The sequence below is a fragment of the Macrotis lagotis genome, chromosome X (genome assembly GCF_037893015.1).
Source record: "Macrotis lagotis isolate mMagLag1 chromosome X, bilby.v1.9.chrom.fasta, whole genome shotgun sequence".
Taxonomy (NCBI): Eukaryota; Metazoa; Chordata; class Mammalia; order Peramelemorphia; family Peramelidae; genus Macrotis; species Macrotis lagotis.
In genome coordinates this window covers 684,990,002-685,008,810 of record NC_133666.1, presented here as the reverse complement: position 1 = coordinate 685,008,810, position 18,809 = coordinate 684,990,002, and the positions used below count along the sequence as shown (strand labels likewise).

The 18,809-nt window shown below is 42.7% G+C and overlaps 1 protein-coding gene across 2 annotated transcripts; it reads right to left on the bottom strand.

The window, feature by feature from the left end:
- Positions 1-5,396: 5,396 nt before the first annotated feature.
- TCHP (trichoplein keratin filament binding) lies at positions 5,397-18,280 on the bottom strand. Of its 2 annotated transcripts, XM_074206127.1 has the most exons (13): positions 18,108-18,280; positions 14,884-15,074; positions 12,557-12,767; positions 11,861-11,917; positions 11,205-11,273; positions 10,333-10,506; positions 8,895-9,007; positions 8,743-8,809; positions 8,185-8,357; positions 6,899-6,980; positions 6,580-6,765; positions 6,321-6,464; positions 5,397-5,921 (listed from the first exon to the last, which is right to left on the bottom strand). In XM_074206127.1, exons 2-13 carry the CDS (start codon positions 15,072-15,074, stop codon positions 5,889-5,891), a joined length of 1,500 nt encoding a protein of 499 aa, XP_074062228.1. In that variant the 5' UTR covers positions 18,108-18,280; the 3' UTR covers positions 5,397-5,888. The 2 variants fall into 2 exon arrangements, with proteins under 2 accessions (XP_074062228.1, XP_074062229.1); XM_074206128.1 differs by lacking the exon at positions 14,884-15,074.
- Positions 18,281-18,809: the final 529 nt, after the last annotated feature.

Genomic DNA, 18,809 nt, shown 5'->3' with positions numbered 1-18,809 from the left:
CTACAGAGCTGTTGCGCTAACTTCATTGTTGTGTATGCCCCTGTAACCCAGATAGTCCACCATGTCAGGAAACTGAATCGCTTCCACCTGAGGGGTATTAGAAAGATTCTGAGGATCACTCGGCTAGCTAAGGAGCTTGTATTGGTCTGATTAGTCGGATATATTGCACCTTGATTCCAACATAATGGTATGATTTTCATCTTCTTCAAGAGCAAAGGACAACCATCACCTTCCCAATGGTGATGGTGGTGGTGGTGGTGGTGAGATGTGGAACTAAAAATTTTAGAAAATGAATGTGAAAACATTTCACATGTATTTTGCAGGAAGAAAATGTTTAACTTTTAACTTTAAACTTTTTTTCCTCATCCCCACAGTTTTTAGTACCTTCTCTCTCAAAATTACTTTTTTTTGTATATATCCTGTATATATGTATATGCAGTCTTCTCCAAGAGAATGTTAAGTTTTTTGAGGGCAGTCACCATTTCTAATTTGCCTCCTATCACTTGCACCTAGCATGTTTGGCTTAATAATAGTTGATTTAACTGAGCCTCATGCAACATGATCTCATCATCCATCATCGTGGTTGTCTTCCTCTGGATATTCTCCAGTTTATCATTGCCTTTTGGCTGCCATCTGTAGCCTGACTTAGTCCTGAGCTTGAGGTCCACTGAAACTCCTAGAAGATTTGTAAAAAAAGGAACTGTCTAGTTACAACTTCCCTGTCTCAGATTTAAGGAGTTTTGGAACCCAAGTGTACAACTTCAGATTTATTATGCTGAATTTTATCTAATCAGATCTGGTTCCAGTATTTTAGCTTGTCAAAACATGTATGGCTCCAGCATCATCCAATGTATTTTAGTTGACACTTCTATCAGAAGGTGGGTAATATATTTTCTCATTAGATCTTTGAAATAGTGTCTTGGTCATTATGCTGATGATAGTTTGGCAAAATAATATTCCATCAAATGACTGAACATGTTATGGTATATGAATGTTATTGAGTACTATTGTTCTATAAGAAACCATGAATGGTCAGACTCTAGAGAAGCATGGAATGAGTTACAGAATCTGATGCTGAGGGAAGGGAACAGAACCAGGAGAACATTGTACACATTAACAGCACTGTGAATTTATCAACCTTGATGGATGCAGCTCCTCTCAGCAGTGCAGAAAGCTAGGACAAGCCTAGAAGACCTGCTATGGACAATGCTATCCATATCCAGAGGAAGAAAAACAAAAGCAAAAACCCTACAGAATCTGAATGAATACTACATTCACTTTTTTTTTTAGGTTTTTTTTTGCAAGGCAATGGGGTTAAATGACTTGCCCAAGGCTACACAGCTAAATGTCAGAGGCCAGATTTGAACTCAGGTCCTCCTGACTCCAGGGCCGGTGCTCTATATCCACTGTGCCACCTATCTGCCCTTACATTCACTTTTTTTTTATGGTTTTTGCAAGGCAAACGTGGATAAGTGGCTTACCCAAGACCACACAGCTAGGGAATTATTAAGTATCTGAGACTGGATTTGAACCCAGGTATTCCTGACTCCAAGGCCGGTGCTTTATCCACTACACCACCTAGCTGACCCTCCTTACATTCACTTTTTAAAAATTTCTCTTATGTTTTTCCTTTCTAGCTCATGGCCTTCTTTTCCCTTAATCCTAATTCCTCATACCGAAAATGAGTAATCTGCAAACATATTAAGCATAAATGTGTATGTACAGTATTCACCAGACTGTTTGCTGTGAGGGGAGGGGGGAGTGGGTGAAAGAAAACTGTCTAACTTAAAAATATGTATATGCATATTGAAAAATTTTTGTAACATGTAATTGGAGAAATAAAATATTAAAAAACCATCTTAAAATAGTATTTCATCACATTTATATACCTTTACTTATTTGTTGATTCCCCATTTCATGGGCAAAGATTCTTTGGTTTTTTCATCAGGAATTCTTGGAAATTATTTCATTAAACACCCTTTCTCTTTCTCCCTATAAAATTACACTTAGTCTTGCTGATTACGTTATTCTTGGCTACAAGCCTATATCCTTTGCATTTTAAAGTACTGTATTCCAAGTTCTCTGATCCTTTATAGTCCTGGTTTCTAAGTCATGTAATCCTTATTATGGCTCGTGGATATTCAAATTCTATCTTATAGAGACCTTAAACTCTATTTTGGCTTGATGTTCCTGGGAGTTTTCATTTTGGGATTCCTTTCAGAAGGTGACCCAAGGATTCTTTCTACTTCCTCTGTGTCCTCTAGTTCTGAGAAATCTTGGCAGTTTTCTTTTAAGACATCTTGAAATAGGATGTCTAGGCTCTATTTTTGGTCATAGTATTCAGATAATCCAGTGGTTCTTAAATTTTTCTCCCTCTGTTTTCCAGGTTATATCTTAAATTTCCTTCTAATTTATTCAGGCTTTTGACTTTGAATACTTCTTGTAGCCACGTGTAATCACTGGCTTCTATTTGGTTCATTCTAATTTTCAGGGAGTTTGTTGTTTGGGTAAGGTTTTGTGCCAAGTTGTTAAATTCCATTTCTACTTCTTTCTTCCACAAGTCTTGTTTCTTTCCCAATTTTTTTCTCAAGTAATCTCATTCCATTCATAAAAACACTATATAAACTTGAAAAAAATAACTTAAAAATAAAGCTTCATCACTTTGTAGGCATTTGATTGAGTTTGTGTCCAAACTTTTTCTCTGAGACTTTACTCATAGATCCTGTGTAGTCATTTTCTCCTTCTGGGTTTATATCTTTGATGATGCTATTATCAGTCCTTATCAATCAGGCAGCTAGAAGACTGTTGGTTGAGCAGAACTGTGACTTTGGTCTGAGAATTCTGCCCTGGTGATTTCCATCAGCTGGGCTACATGTTAGACTGTGAGACCCTGCTCTGTGACTGGGGTCTGAGTCTGCTGGGTGCTACTTGCTTCTAAACTTCTTCCTTTCTTGGCACACTCACCATGACCTCCCTAGTCTTTTCTGGATCTTTGATTTGGAACTGGGTAATGGGTGACAACGTAGCCAATTTTCACTTATCCCTGACACAGTCCCCAGAGTGGGTCTGGGACCTCTGCTTACTTGTGCAAATTGCACAGTCCTGGATTGACCCACTCCCAGCTTCTGCAGACCTGGACCTCCTTGTCTGTCTTCCAATGTCAGACTAGGCTGGACAACTGACTCTGTCATGTTTTCTAGATTTTCTCATCAGGATCTGATCTGGCACATTTCCTAGGTCTACTTACAGTATTGTGGAGGGGAGCTCCCTTTATTGTTTTTTACTATTCCACTATCTTGGCTCCTACTGGTTTTTGTTTTTTTTTTTAGGTTTTTGCAAGGCAAATGGAGTTAAGTGGCTTGCCCAAGGCCACACAGCTAGGTCATTATTAAGTGTCTGAGACTGGATTTGAATCCAGGTACTCCTGACTCCAGGGCCGGTGCTTTATCCACTACGCCACCTAGCGCCCCTACTGTTTACTTTCAATCAACTCCAATGGCTCCTTTTGCTTGAAGATTGAATAAAAATTCCTCAGTTTAGCTTTTAAAGTCCTCCACACCTGGCCCTGCCCCATTGGATACTGTCTCCAAGTCAAACTGGCCACCTCTCTACCTCCCACAGGGCCCTCCAACTCCCATCTCATGTTTTGAACTGGCTATGACCCACACTAGCAATGCACCCTGGAGCTCATGATCTTCCCCCCAGACTCCCTCATTTTCTTTAGGCAACTCAGGCAAATTGATGCTGAGTGAAGTGAGCAAGACCCAGACAACATTGTACACCTTAATAGCAACACTGTGTGATGTTCAATAATCAAGGGCAATTCTAGAACACTAGTGATAGGAAAATGCCAACCACATCCAGAGAAAAAAACAGACTATTTCCACTTTTGAAAACTTACTTTTAAAACTTACTTTTTTTCTCATGGTTTCTCTTTCCCTTTAGTTCTGATTCTTCATTCACAACATGACTAATATGGAAATATGTTAAATGACTGTGCATGTATAATCTCTATCAGATTTACTCACTGTCATGGGGAAAGGAGGGAGGTAGAAAAATGAGGAACTCAAAACTTATAAAAAGATGAATGTTGAAAACTATCTTTGCATGTAATTGAAAAAATAAAACATTGACAAATCAAACATACCTTCCACAAGTTTTTTTTGAAACTTTTCTTGATCCTACCTGCTAACGTCCCATTTTCCAAACGACCTTTCATGTAAATCCTTTAATTCACTGATTACTTATTACCCGTATATTTATCCTGTAAATATTTTTCTACGTACTTGTCTCTTTATTAGAAAGTAAGTTCCTTGGGAAAAAGGATGACTTCATTCTTTGCACTCATGTCCTTATTGCCTATTATGAGGCCAGAGTGTGGGTGCCTAAGATGTGCTTACTGATTGATTTTATCCAAATGCTCCTCACAGTACTTCCCTCATCTGTTTCCTAGACTTCTTTTCTAAAATTTTCTTTTCTCATTGACGAGGCCTTTTCTCTCCCTCCCTAGTGCACCAAACCCCTTCAATACCAAATTCTTCATGAAGTCATTCCCTAATATATAATACTATTCCACTTTCCCCTCCACTACTCTCCAGCCTCTTCCTTTGGGATGTGCTTTTCTGTTCTGGAGCCCTATTTTGGTCAGAAGCCTCACTCACCCAAAGCTCATTGATGAAGTCTATAATTCAATCACCTTGCTTGTTAAATGTTAGTATTTTTCCAGATAGCTGAAGACATGGGTTTGACTGTCAGCTTCTTTCTTTGTCTCTTTGTGTCTACTATGCTATTGCTCAGGGTGCCTAGTGTGATAATACATCATGTAAGGAGGCCATTTTTTAATTTCTCCTTTTTTAGTTTAAAGTTTCTTTGATTGGACTTTTACCATCCTTTGTCAAAGCATTCTTTATTGACCTTTTCTGGGTGTGCTCCATTTCTAGTCAGGTACATATCATTCCTATAATTTAACTGGCAATCCAGAAATACAAGTCCCATTCTCAGACACACCATTTCCTTCAGTACACTCACCACCTAGGTGAAATGTCATTGGACCACAATCTTATTTTCACCCTTACATACTGAATTAAGGTATCTTAAAGAGAAGGTAAGCATGTGGAATGAGAGTTTATTTTTTCTTATGTTCTTGGTGTGTGTTTGGATAGTTTAGTCTTATTCCACAGATTCTCTAGGTAAAATATCTCCATATTCTTTGATACAATTGAATTCATTTTTCCCAGAAGAAGTTCTGCCCACTTGAATGGTAGATATAGTCAACCCTTTAGTGACTTACAGTGGATCTTAAGTTGAGCACGTGTCCAAAGATCCTTAGCTTATTACTAGCAATAGAACACATGAAATACTCGACATATTTTTTAAAAATTTATTGAAAAATAGCTTCAATAAATAAATGGCATTAACTATATTTAAACAATAAACTAACACTCACTAAAATTCACATTTACCAGTAATCGTGGGGAGCTGAAATTGAGCATGAGCCAATAGGAAAGACACATCATGTCTTGTATGTTATGTCTTACAGTTTACATGGAAATTCTTCCTGAATTTTTCCCAACACTTAAGAATTTTCTGCTATTTATAAATTAAATTAGTCTCCATAGAAAGCTATTTGAAATTATTCTAAATGTTCACCTATATTTCATTACCCTTTTACCCTGAAAAGGCCTACAGTCTGCTCATACATGTTCCCAGCCCTTAGAGTCTGGCCCTCTACCCATTCAATTCACTCTAAGTAATACTACAGTGACTCTTTCTGAATGGTGAGCATAATATAATGTTTATTTTTAATCCCCGGAATACCTGATCAGATTCCTTAGCAATACAACCTACACCTCAGCGTCCTCGGTCCTAGTGCTTTCTGGCATCAAGGTTCAATTCCAGGCAATTTTGGGACGTCCATATGGCTAGAAAAGAGAGCAGAAACACCACTGAGCCATTCTCAACATGGGCATGGAAGAACAACTCTCCTTAAATTCAAGGCAACCAGGAAGGGGAAGGGGCTTATATGGAGGACCTGCAAAGGTCAGACTAGAGGAGGGGACTGGGGCAGGGGCTGTTAGGATAACTGATTTTGAATATATGAAGAGCTTTCACCTGGAAGAAAGATTAGCCTAGGTTTGCCTGGGATCAAGGGATAGAAGTTGCAAAGGGGCAAATGAAGCTTTAAGGAGGAAGGAACACTGTGCAAAGGACACAGCCCTTTGCACCATTGTCTTCCATTTTTTTACATCTGATATCCAAGCACTCAAAATGTTTGCTGAACTGAACTCAAGGGTGGGCCCGGCCCCCCCAGCAGGCTGTACCTTGGACTGGAAGCCGCGCTTGCTCATCAGGCGCGCCTCCTGCTCAACAAGCTCCTCTGATAGTTGATCTGCGAGCCGAGCCTCCTCCTCCTCCTTCCTCTGTTGCTCCTGCTCCTCTTGGTCTTGGAATTGGCGCTCTGCAACCTGAGCAGTGAACGGATAATGGTCAGAGCCTCAGGACCCCTACGTCTGCACCCGGCCCGGCACAGGGCAGCTCTGCTGGGCAGGCTCAGCGCCAGGCTGGAGCCTCCATCCTCACCTGCGCCTCCAGCTCTTGTTTCCGAGCCGTTTTCAACTCCGCCTCCTCTGCTCTTTCCCTCCGAGTCTCTTCCCTCGCCTCCTCCAGGCCTCGAATCAGCTGCTCCCTGTACTTCAAGGCTTCCTCTTGCTCACGCCTATTTAGTTCAATCTTTTCTTGGAGTTGATGCTGTCTCTCTGTAAGGACCTGTTCTTGGACAGAAGGAACAAGGAAGGAAGGAGCTGCAGTCGTCAGTCCAATGAACAACTCATTAGAGAAGACCCAACAGCCAGAAGGTCTCCGACAGCTAAAGGGTAGATCCTTTGGACGCCCTCCCTACCTCTCTCATTAGTCGGTCTCGAGCCTGCCTCTCTCTCTCCCACTCAGCCTCTCTCTTCTCCCACATCTGCTTGGCCTCTTCTCTGGAGAAAGAGAAAATGAAGAAGATGAATATTGGTATCACCAATTCTAATCAATCAACAAATGAGTTCAAAAAGCATGGTTCTTGGGATCTCTTTTACTTCTGGACCCACAAAGTGGACTTCAGTTTTCCAAGGTTCTAATCAAATGTCCAAAGGATAAAAACTGTGAAATCACATGGTTTCTTAAAAGTGGGAGCCTCTGATTTGAGCTTTCAATGCATGTTCCATATATGTGATCACAAGAAGCATCCATGATCAGCAAATTGTAACACAGGATTGCCTTTATGAGAGTTCACTTTTCCATAAGATTTTCCAGTGTACAAAGTGCTTTCCTCCTAACAACCCTGTAAAGCAGGCAGTACAAACTATTATTATTCCAATTTTACAGATGAGGAAACAGGCTCAGGAGGTTGGGTGATTTGTTTAAAGTCATATGGCTTGAAAATGGCAGAGTTGGGTCTTCCAAATCTCAGTCCACTGCTCTTTGTAGCACATTGTTTCCTTCCCCTTTAAAAAAAAATCTAAAACTAAGCAAGCACTTAGTAAGTGCCAACTGTTTAACTGTTACAAATTCTAGGGCTATGAAGAAAAGCCAACTGAGAGCCCTGCCCTCCGAAAACAAATATGGGGTCAGCTGGAGATACTAAGCAGAGGGAAGACCTGGGTATGGGGGGAAGGGTGAGTGGTCAGGAAAGGCTTCTTGTAGAAGGTGGGACTAGAGGTAAGACTGGAAGGAAACCTGGGACACCAGGAGGCAGGGAGAATGTTCCAGATGTTCTGAGCTGAGAGATGAAGGGTCTTGTGGAAAGAGAAGTCAGGAGACCAGAGCCCCTGGACTGAGGGGGGCTTGGGGAGGGAGGAAGGAAAAGTCGAGGAAAGGTGGGAGAGGGTGGGTCTTGAAGGGCTCTGGATGCCAAACAGAACACTGTGGATTTGCCCCAGAATTGAACAATGATGGATCTGTGCTTTAAGAAAATCACTTTAGTGGTTGAGTGGAGCATAGAGCAGAGAGAGGAGAGCCTTGAGGCAGCAGAGCCCCTGGCAGCCACTGGGGGCAGGGTCAGAGGAGAGATGGAGGTGTCTTCCTGACCACTAAATCCGTTATGTGACTTTGCCATATTCACATCCTACCTCATGAACTATAAAGAACCTGATTATGAGCTCACATTCTGCAGGAAATACAACAACCCCAGAAGCCCCTCACCTGTACAAAACCTGGAGCTCAGCTTCCCGTGCTCTCTCCACCTCTAGCTGGTCTTCAATGACTTGTTTCATCCATGCAGCATCAGCGGCAGCTTGCTCCCGCCTGGCCAGGTCCCAGCGTTGGTCTTTGTCTTCCTTCTCCAGAAGGGCCAAGAGGATCCGCTTATCTGCCTCCTGAACAAAGTCAAGACGGGCTTCAGACCCTGACCCTGCCGGCACTGTGCTTGGCCGCAGACTCCACGAAGACAACATTCACACCATGGCACTGTCTGTCACCCAGGAAGGGATTACCACAGTGCCTCATACACCAGGGACTTTAATATGTGACTAAGCTACCAAGAATGTGCCAAGAATGAATAGCACTTTGGAGCACAGTAAAGCTCTTCATCAATTCCCCCCAACTTCCAAGGCCCTGCTCCCTTCCTTTCAGTGAATATCAGGGAATGTGGGGAGTCACTTGACAATCCTGGAGTGCCTGGATCAAGGGAAAGGGATGTCAGGGGATGGAGATGCCAGGGGGCAAAGGAATCACTAGCCAGAGGTGGGGGGCTTCCCTTACCAGCTCCTCCTGGATTTGCTGGGTACGCCGATGCAGCTGAGCATTGTACTGGTGTCTCAAAAAGCGTCTGAACATGAAAGGAAACAGAAATTGCATCAAGCCTTTTAGATTCAGTTTTGAGGATCTCAGTTCATCCCAGTCCCCAGACGCACCCCAGTTCCGCTTTCTTCCTGTACTCCTCCATGTTCTTCCTTTCTTCCTCCAGTAAACCAAGTTCCCACTGTTGCCTCAACAAATTCTCTTGTTCTTTCTTCAGTTTTGTTGCCTGTTGCCATAATAAAAATAAAATAAAGTAAAGCTCCATTTCCCCTCTTTGAATAGGTCAGTTGTGCAAATGGCAAAGGCAGCAGTGCCTGGTCTGGGCCACTGTGATCATACTGTAAGGGGCAGAGGCAATCAGCCTGAGGACCAGATCAGCAAGGCCATCTCTGAGATCTCCTAGTCAGGGTTCTCACCAGCACAACAATTTGAGATATTTAGAACTGTGATTCAGATTAGTACCAGATCTCCCAAGGAAAGATTCTGGTTTGTTTGGGTTTTTTGCAGGGCAGTGGGGTTAAGTGATTTGTCTATGGTCACACATCTAGGTAATTTTTTTTAAGTGTCTGAGGCCAAGTCCTCCTGACTTCAGGGCCGGTGCTCTATCTACTGCACCACCTAGCTTCTCCCCAAGGAAAGATTCTGAACATGAACCCATCAGGGATCCCATGATCAATTAAGAGAAACTGGATAAGGCAGGTCTACATAGCAATCGTATTCAAGGGTGGAAAAAACCTAACAGCAGGTTCCTAAGGAAACCTAAAGAATTTTATATTTCTGTATTAACTATATTTCATTTATGTTCTAGAATCTAACAACACAAAGTATGTGTGTGTGTGTGTGAGTGTGTGTGTAAAACAAAGGAAGAGAAATATAGCATTAGAATGAGATAGTAGGATGTGTGCAATTCTGTGTGTGTGTTTGTGTGTGAGTGATACAAATACATGCTTATGTGGTTAAAAACTCTACCGAGACATAAAGGAATCATGATTTTGCTAGCATTCTAATACTAAGGGGGTTAAAACCCTCCAGTGCTGGTCAGATGGCCGGAAAATGCATGGCTGTGGATGCATGTACACTCACACACCTCACCCATTCACACACACACACACACACACACACGCATATGTGTGATCTCTACAAAAAACCTCCAACCTTCTAGGCTTCCTCCTCTTGGCTCAGAGATGACCTAAAGTCTCCTGAGTACTCCTCAGTAGATGGGAGTTCAGGCATTTTTGATTAACCTGAACATACTCTGGCCAAAGGATCTCTCAGCCAACCTGTGCCTGTGGTCTAAGGACCAGGTAGCTGAGCTCAGAATCACACACATGGAAAGCCTTTGACCTCAGCTCTTGTCAAAGACTTGGTGGATTTGTCATCTGCCTCCCCCCTTCCCCCTTGTCCAGTGCAGAAAATTAAAGAGATGAATGATATACACCTGGGTATTCCATGTCTAAAGGTACATCCATGCACACAGGTGACCGACCCTGCAGGTCAGAGCCCCTCAGATTGCTGGCCGCCCCTTGCACACAGCTGCGGGTGCCCCTTTACCTCCATCTCCTTTAACTTGAGCTCCTCCATCTGCCGCAGCAAAGCCTCTGCTTGCTGTTTGTCCTCCAGGTGCCTTTTCTCCTCTTCACATTTCATCCGTTCAAGGGCTTCCCTTCTTGCCATCTCATACTTGTTTTCAAACTGTTTTTTCTCTTCTTCCTCAGCTGTTTCTTGCTAGATAAGTCAAACAAACAAACAACACCACGGGGGGGGGGGGGGGGGGGGGGGGGGGGGGGGGGGGGAAGAGCAGCTTGTCTCTGCCCTGTCAAGTCTCTGACTTTTTCAGTCTTTTTGCTCCCTTCCCTCATAGTTGTTAACTTAAAAGGTCATAGGAATGTATATTCTTCTGACTGTACAGGAAGGGGATGAGACAGAAGCTCTGGAAGGTCTCTTCTCACTCTGATCCTGCAAAGGTCCATCTTTGGGCCCCAAGGAGTCTGGTTCCTCCCAAATGCCCCTGTGGCCAGGAAGCCAATGTCTGCCCTGGCATGATCTTCCACAACCCAAGCCCTAGCCCAGCACACAAGATGATGCAGACTCAGGCACCTCAAGGTTTGCAGGGAGGCTTTCCAAATGCACATAGCTCAAGTGATATTCCTGGCCACGTGGTAGGTTAGGGGCTCTACTTAGTATCATCTCTTACAGGGGAGTAAACTGAGGCTCCACAAGTCTCAGTCCCAAAGCCAGGAAAAGAAGGAAGCAGGGTTTGAACCTAGATCTCTCCTCACTCTGTCACTTCCTCCTCAAAATGACAATTTGTTTAGCAAGCTGATTGGTACCTGCTCCCTCCCTAGAATATGCATGAACCTATAAAGCCTGGGAGGCACTTTAAGAAGCAGATCCAGGCAAGAGGAAAACCCAACCTCCTGTACCTGTTTTCTTTCTGATAGCTGAGATTCCCAGGAGTCGACCACATGTTTCCTGTGAAGAGCTGATTCAATCTGGAGAGGAGAAGAACCCAGGAGATGTCAGAGGGCAAGCCTTCCATCACAAAGGATTTCCAGAGGGATAAGAACCACCTCTGAGTTCTTCCAGTGCCAAGAAATAGGGTCTGAATGCCAGTGCTCCATAAATCAGAAAGGAAGGTGACAAAGGGACCAAATGGAAGGTCTAGGCTGCCTTGGGAAATGCCATGAGCAGAAGTGGGAGGCAACTTCTCAAGGATTTTGAAGATGGGGTTCATAAAGTGAGTCTAGGTTTGTACTGGGTACCCCTGAGGGCCCCTCCATCACAGAAGCTCTAAAACAATAAAGAGATCAATTAAAAAGGCCAACCCAAAGGTAACTCCAAGTTTATCATTCTATAACTGCAAATGTACACAAAAGCTACTATTCAGATGTACTTGAAGCTTAATTCATTTAGCTAATTAACACAATATTCACTTCAGCATCTTTTTTTGAGGCATATCATTCATTCAATGTCAGAAATTATGCTGCTCGACTCAAATTAGCAAGAGATCCAAATTAGGATAAATCTGGCAAATTTGTCTGGACAGGAAGGAGAACAGGATGATCTCCTCGGCTTTTACCTGTCGAAATCTGGGTTCAGTCTTCTTCCAGTGTTCATAGAGAAGTTGTTCAGCAACCTGTGAAAAACATACCAAAAAAGGAGATGTGGCAAATCCACAAATTTCAGGAAATGAACAATAAACCTCAAATCAATTTTCCAGATCTCATTTTTACCACCATTACATTCCCACAATCCTTTCACCATCTATCCTATTTCTCTCATTCTACTTTGGAAACACTGAGAGCGACCTAGTTGTGCATAAGATTCCATTAGCATTAAAGAAGGGGCCCAGTCATACAGTCATGAGAAAAGGTGGGCTTCAAGCTTGACGTAACATAGATGCTCTGTTCCATTTAGAAGAGCAGGAAGCAAAAATGCCTGGGGTTAGCAAATCACCACTGAAGACCATCACACTGCAAACACTGGAAATGGGAGTGAAGGATTATCCTTTTTTTTTTTTTAAGATTTTGCAAGGCAATGGGGTTAAGTGGCTTGCCCAAGGCCACACAGCTAGGTAATTATTAAGTGTCTTAGACTGGATTTGAACTAAGGTACTCCTGACTCCAAGGCCAGTGCTCTATCCACTGCACCACTTAGCCGCCCCTGAAATTGCACAAACCAACTATTGCCAGAGACACTTTGGTTGGCTTTCAAAGACTTGGAATCCACCTGGAGTTGGCACTGCTAGGCCCACCACCCACCCCATCCAAGGTACCGTTTTCCTTTCTTGTTCTCTTGCTGACTTCAGTTTCTCACTTCTTTCTCTCATGTCCCTCTCTCTCAATTCCACATTCAGCCTCTTCTCTTTCAATTCTTTGGTGAGCTGACTCCTTTCCTCTGACAGGAGTTTATGGAGACGTTTTCGTCGTTCTGCCAAACTCTTTTTCTTTTCCTCCTTCAGTTTTTGCTGTTCATATGCTTGCATGCTACTCAAGAAAAAGATCGTCATGATTAGCAGTAGAATTGTGCAAATTTTTCTAGAACAGTGGTCTCCAAAATGGGATGTAGTCCCTAGGGAATGCTCAAGACAGCCCAGCAGGGTGTAGAAAGGAAAGACAACTTCTATTCTTATCAAAAAATAATTAGCATCATTAAAATTTAATATAGATTGTTCCTGGTGTCTTCCCCTCAGTCCATGTCAGAAATAATATAGCATAAATTTAGGGGGAATCATGAGGGAAAGGAGTTCCATAATGCAAAAGGATTGACAGTGGTACCCTCAATCACTGTCCACATCTTCATACAAATTGTGGTTAGCATGTTTGTAGTCAAATGGATATAAAGATTATATTCTATAATTTTAAGTCATTAACTCATAAAACTAAAACAAAATGGACATATAATTTAAGGTTTCTGCAAAGAAAACTGATTGAAGATAATACTAATTTATAAGATGAGTTGATTCAAAATCAGAAAATGGCAGAGCTAACACTTCCTATTTTTAATATGAGCTCATTAGTCATATTGATTAAGGTTAAAAACAATGACCTAATCAGATCTGACAAGGTCAGCCAGAAAATTTGGAAATTATGAAGATTTTTTGAAATATCTATAATCACTGTCATTAATAATGATGCAATCCTGAGAGTTTGTAATAAATGGTAGTAATAAAGTCATCATGATTGCAAGATGTTTGAAAACTAGGCCTTTGCTGCTGAAAATGTCACCTATAAAAATTGATCTGCTCATTTTAACTTGGAAACAGAATTTTCTAACCAGTTTAAGTGTCATCCAGATGATTTCAGTTGGCTCAAACCCATTTGTTAAAAGTATCAAAAAGGGAGATCTCCTGATTAATTTATCAGAACAACTGATTGGGCATCAGGAAAGATGGAAATTTACTAGTTGAATTACAACAAAATTGATGGATGGGATTAGAAAAAGTGGGAAAGGACTTCAGAGGTCAACCTTTCCAAATGATCGCTTAACATATAGAGAAACTGAGGTTGAGGGAGGCAAAGAGACTTGCCCAAGGTCACCCAGGAGTGTCAGGAGGCAGGATTTGAATGGTAGATCTTCTGAATCCAGGACCACTGTGCTTCATTCTATTGCGCTTCACTTCTTCTTCTTCCATTTGAATTGATGTGTGTTTGGGAGGTATCACTTTTAGCAAGAATGACCACTACAATCAAGTAAATGGTTGTTCAGAATGAACTGAACAGAGAACCAGACTTTCGAGTTGCTGAATCACAATGTATTAGACCAATATTTTTTTTAAATATCCTTTTTTACTGAGAACATATCAACAGAAATATTTTGAAATACTGTACAAGAGGATTGTATTGAGAAATTGTGAACTTCTGCAATGTGTAATTTCTTTAAAAATCTGTATTAAATTAAGCAGACTGGTGACTCAATGGCTCTTGTGCTTTGTTGTTTTCTTCTGTGCATTTGTAGATATCTTATTTGTAGATGCTCTTCTTTGGATCTCTACCCTCTCCATTTTCTCACCCATTTCCCTCTACAGAGAAGCTCTCCCAGCAGTCCAACAAAACAAATCAATGTCATCAGCTATGGCTAAGGACATCTAGCTCCTTCTGCACCTTCTGATCATCATCTCTGTCAAGAAGTGGGAGACTGTTTCATCATCAGTCTTCTAAAGTCATGACAAGTCACTGCTCAGATCAGACAAACAAGACTTTCCAAAAAACAACAAAAACACACCAAAAAACTAAGCAAATGTACTTAACCTATTCTCACTATAATTATTACCAACAATGAGGTCAATTAATAATGAGAACAAAAGATTTTCTGTTTCCTTAAGAAATAAAATATTAAAATGTTTGTTTCCATCTTTATTTCAACATTTCAATACCTTCCTTTCTGTCCACTTTAAAATTATCAATTTCTAATATATAATAATATATGTGGAACATTCATATAAATAATCAAATGGACCTCTACTGGGGTATTCCTAGTGGGCTGCAAAATCACAAAACTTTGAAGGCCACTGCTCTAGAAAAGGCAACTTACCCTTATCTACCTACCACAAGCATCTTCTGGTCACAGCATCTCTACCAGGCCAAAACTACTCACAATTACCTGTGCTGGTAGCATGTTCTTGAGCTCCACTGGGCCTGTTTGGAGCTCCAGACATCAGATTCTCTGAAATAGCGACTGGTGATATCCCACTGTTGTCGAAATCGAGCTTCTTGGTCTCGTTGACGTACAATCTGCCTTTCTAACAGCCTGTTGCGGGCCGGCCAACTGAAGGGAATGGTAGGTAATGCCATCTGGGCAACAAGGACAATTGAGAGGAGGGAGTTAATTGCTGCAGGCCTGACCCCATGCTCACCACATAAGTTTTTACAAATAAAGGAAACAGAAGATCAAAAGATTTGGACAGTTTAGTGGCCTGCAAACTTGAGAGGAAATGAACATGACCCAGCAGCCCTACAAGTCACTGCCCTGCAGCCCAAGCCTCAGACCCTGGGCATGGCCCAAGGAAGGTGACATTCCCCCTGTCCTGGGAGCCAGTCAGACCACACTCAATTCCAGGTGTCCCATTTCGGGAAGGGTGTCCATGGGAGGCTGTGGTCTGATGACTAGATGGTCAGAGTCCACGAGCCCATGACACATAAGCATCTGTTTAAGCAGGTGAAGATGCTCAGCTTGAAAAAGAAAGGCAGAGTGGGGAGATCATGAAAGCCATTTCCATGCTCTGAGAGGCTCTTCAGTGGAAGAGGCGTGGACTTGTCTGGCTTGACCCCAGAGCAGAATTAGGTTTCAAAAAGGTAAATAAGTTTTGGTTCAATGTTAAAGGAAAAAATGCCTCAGCCACCAGAGTCCTGGCCATCCCAGGAGGTAGAGACAACATGCTCCTAGCTGATGTGTGTCAGGGACACTGAGACTGGTCTGCCACTTCTAGTTTCTAGGAGAATAAAGCTGCAGTACCAGTGAAGGGAAGAATGCTTTTCCTATGATACCACTGAGGTGATTTCTGGTGAGGACCAATTCATGGCAAAGCCAAGAACATCAACATACTCATTCTACAACCTAAATACTAGCCCACCATCCAAGGAAACCCAGCATCTTAGGGCAAATACATAGCAGGTCTAAGAAGGCAGATGAGAAACCGTGTAAAAGATGTCATCTCCAAGACCTGCAGCCTGGCCTGCAAGCTCCCCTTCACTGGAAGAGCAAAAGCACAGACCACTCCGAGAACCAGATGTCCAGCCCCTAGGAGATACGTCCAAACACTGGCTGAGCATCAGGAAGCAGTTAACTGGTTCAGAATCTATATGGTTGCCTCTTTAAATCAAGTGGTACTGGGCCAGGACTGTTGTATCTTTGCTCAGTGCTTTGGGGGCTCCCTGCTTCCAGACTTTGAGGCCAGTCTCCATCCTGACTGAACCCTTTTCCTGGTTTGCCTTCCTCCCCTGCCCTTCCTTCAGTTGTTAAGTAATTTCTTCTTTCTCCCAACATCTAGTTAGATCCTGACTTGGTATACCTAGTCCATTCTGTCTATTCTCTGAATGCTGCCTCTCCTACTGAGCCATCAGTTCCTCGACAGAGAGAATTCCACCTTTTTGATCTTTATTCTTCCTCTCAGGATCCAGAAAAGGACTTTGGACATAGCAAAGCAGCAAGAGAGAGTGGAAAGAACACAATGGCCTTGGAGTTGGACACCTATGTGAATTGGAACTCCCTCCCCAGCTTCCTATGGGACTATAGCAAATGACTTTTCCTCTTGATTCAAATTTTTCTTTATCAAAAAGGAGACCCTAAATGCCCATCTTACCACCCCACAGGACCCTGGTGAAGAAAGCCCACGAGAGACAGAAAGGTGAGTCATTATTATACATGTGCTGTGATATGATTTTCAAAACGTTGAAGCTCTAGTTAAAGATGCGACACAGAGGTAAAGTCAAAGAGATTGCATCTGTCAGAGTTGGATGCATAGTTTTAGTTAAATAGTGACTGACATGATTTTGTGGGAGGACAGGGTTTTTTTTGGGGGGGGGGCGTTGATTTCATTGATATAGGTCCACTCCTCCCAAAGCCCAGAAAACTCCCTCTCCCAATGTAGATGTGCAACTATTCCATACCTAAGAGTATTGAGTCTGAGGCCAGATTTGAACTCAGTTCTTGCTGAGTACAGCTCTTACACACTATACATTGAACCACCTAGCTTCTGAGGGTAGTTAGATGGCACAGTGGATAGAACACTGGCCTTTGAGTTGGGAGAATGTCAAATTGAATTCAGCCTCAGACATTTGCCACTTACTAGCTGTATGACCCTGGGCAAGTCACTTAACCCCAACTGACTCACATCCAAGGCCATCTCCAGTCATCCTAATTCATATCTGGCCACTGGACCCAGAAGCCCATGGAGGAGAAAATGAGGCTGGTGACTTAGCACAGCACCCCCCCCCCCAATCTAATTCATGTGCTTGTCATGGTATCAACCTCCCTGACGTCATGGTCTTCTTTGAGAATGAAGGACAAACATCATCAAGAGTCTTGGAGAGGTTACCAGCTCAGGTCCCAGAAGCCTTCAGGTCTGTGAAGCCTTATGTAGGCATCAGCTCTTCTCATTCTCCTAATGAGCCCTGTGAGGTAAGTGTTGCCAATACGGCGGGCAGAGCCTAGGAGAATAGACTCCCAGGGAAGACTTTCCTTCTAGAAGAAACCAGACTGGATTGAAGCTCTGTGCCGGGATGACTGAGCCCCACTTTCTGCCTCACCTTAGCTCTTTTTGCTAACAGCAGGGAAGTGCAGCAGGCTTCCCTACACTCTGCTGTCTTTTCTTCCGGCTGCCACTTTCCAGCTCTCCTGTGTTCTTCTCATTCGCCTAAGTGCCTAATTAATGCTTCCATCCCTCTCCTGTGCTCCCACTGTAAGGGGAGCATGGGTCAAAATACTGTGTCCTGAGGAGAAGGGGGAAGACTCTGGAGGGCTGACCCCTCAGCTTCCCAAATGGGCCAGAAGAGACTAAAGGATGAGATCTGGCTCTAGAGATGGCTCACCACCATGTGGTCTCTCTGGGTCTCTCTCCCTCATCTGTTAGAGGAGATCAGAGCAGGGGAAGTCTAAAGTCTGTCTCAGCCAGAATACTGTGTTTATTCGTTCAAAGTGCTCTCCCCTGCCCCACAAGAAACACCACAAGACCAGACCTTGAAACATATTTCTTCCCAGGTCCCTCCATCTTCAAACAGCAGCCTGGGGCCTTTCAACACCAGAGACTCTTCTGCTGAGAAAAGCACCACAAAAGCCCCTCATTTTACAGATGAGGAAACTGAGGCCAAGAGGGTAAAGTGTCTTACCTAATGTCACTCAGGCAGTAAGAGAAATGGCACTGAAATTCCAGTACTCTGTCCCCGGAATCTGTCCCCTTCACTGAAGTGTCCAAGATGTGAGTTAATTTTTCTCGGCTGGTATTAGATTACAGCTGCCCTGTGGTCTGTACCGACAAGGAAGATAATGAGTTGACATTAAAATGGCCTCAAATATTTGTAGAGCTTTTTAGATTTTGTCTAAGAGACATCACTTCTTTTTAATGAAGCAAAAGTATAGGATGTAATCCACGTATATATAAAATATGTATATATATATATATATTTAAATCTGTGTGTATAAAATCTCCACGTTTTAAAAATCACAGTATTTTAGAGCCTGAAGGGACTTTCTCTATCCAATTTGATCCTTCATTTTACAAATGAGAAAACTAAAACCAAAAAGGGGGCCAAAGAGTCATTCAGTATCTTAGAGTAAGTTATAGCAGCAAAGCAAGTTATAGAAGAATAATCACAATCCCATTCCATCTCTAGTGTTCTTTTCTTACTCAAATCTCCCAAACCCACTGTTGACTGGGCAATTACACATTCAACTTATCCAACCTCATCTGGGCCCTCAATGCAGCAAGGCTGTCCTTTGATTCCTCCTAAAGTGGTTCCTTTCCTCACCTCCAACAGAATCTTCTTCCCCCTCACATTCTCTCTCCCCTCTTGGGCTCAGTTAAGGACTTG

Excerpts from the sequence above, each read along its gene's own strand:
- TCHP (XM_074206127.1), bottom strand. The coding sequence starts at position 15,074 with ATGGCATTACCTACCATTCCCTTCAGTTGGCCGGCCCGCAACAGGCTG. Across the intron at positions 10,507-11,204 it reads AGCTATCAGAAAGAAAACAG|CAAGAAACAGCTGAGGAAGA; the intron begins GTACAGGAGGTT and ends TGACTTATCTAG. Across the intron at positions 6,465-6,579 it reads AACAAGAGCTGGAGGCGCAG|GTTGCAGAGCGCCAATTCCA; the intron begins GTGAGGATGGAG and ends TTCACTGCTCAG.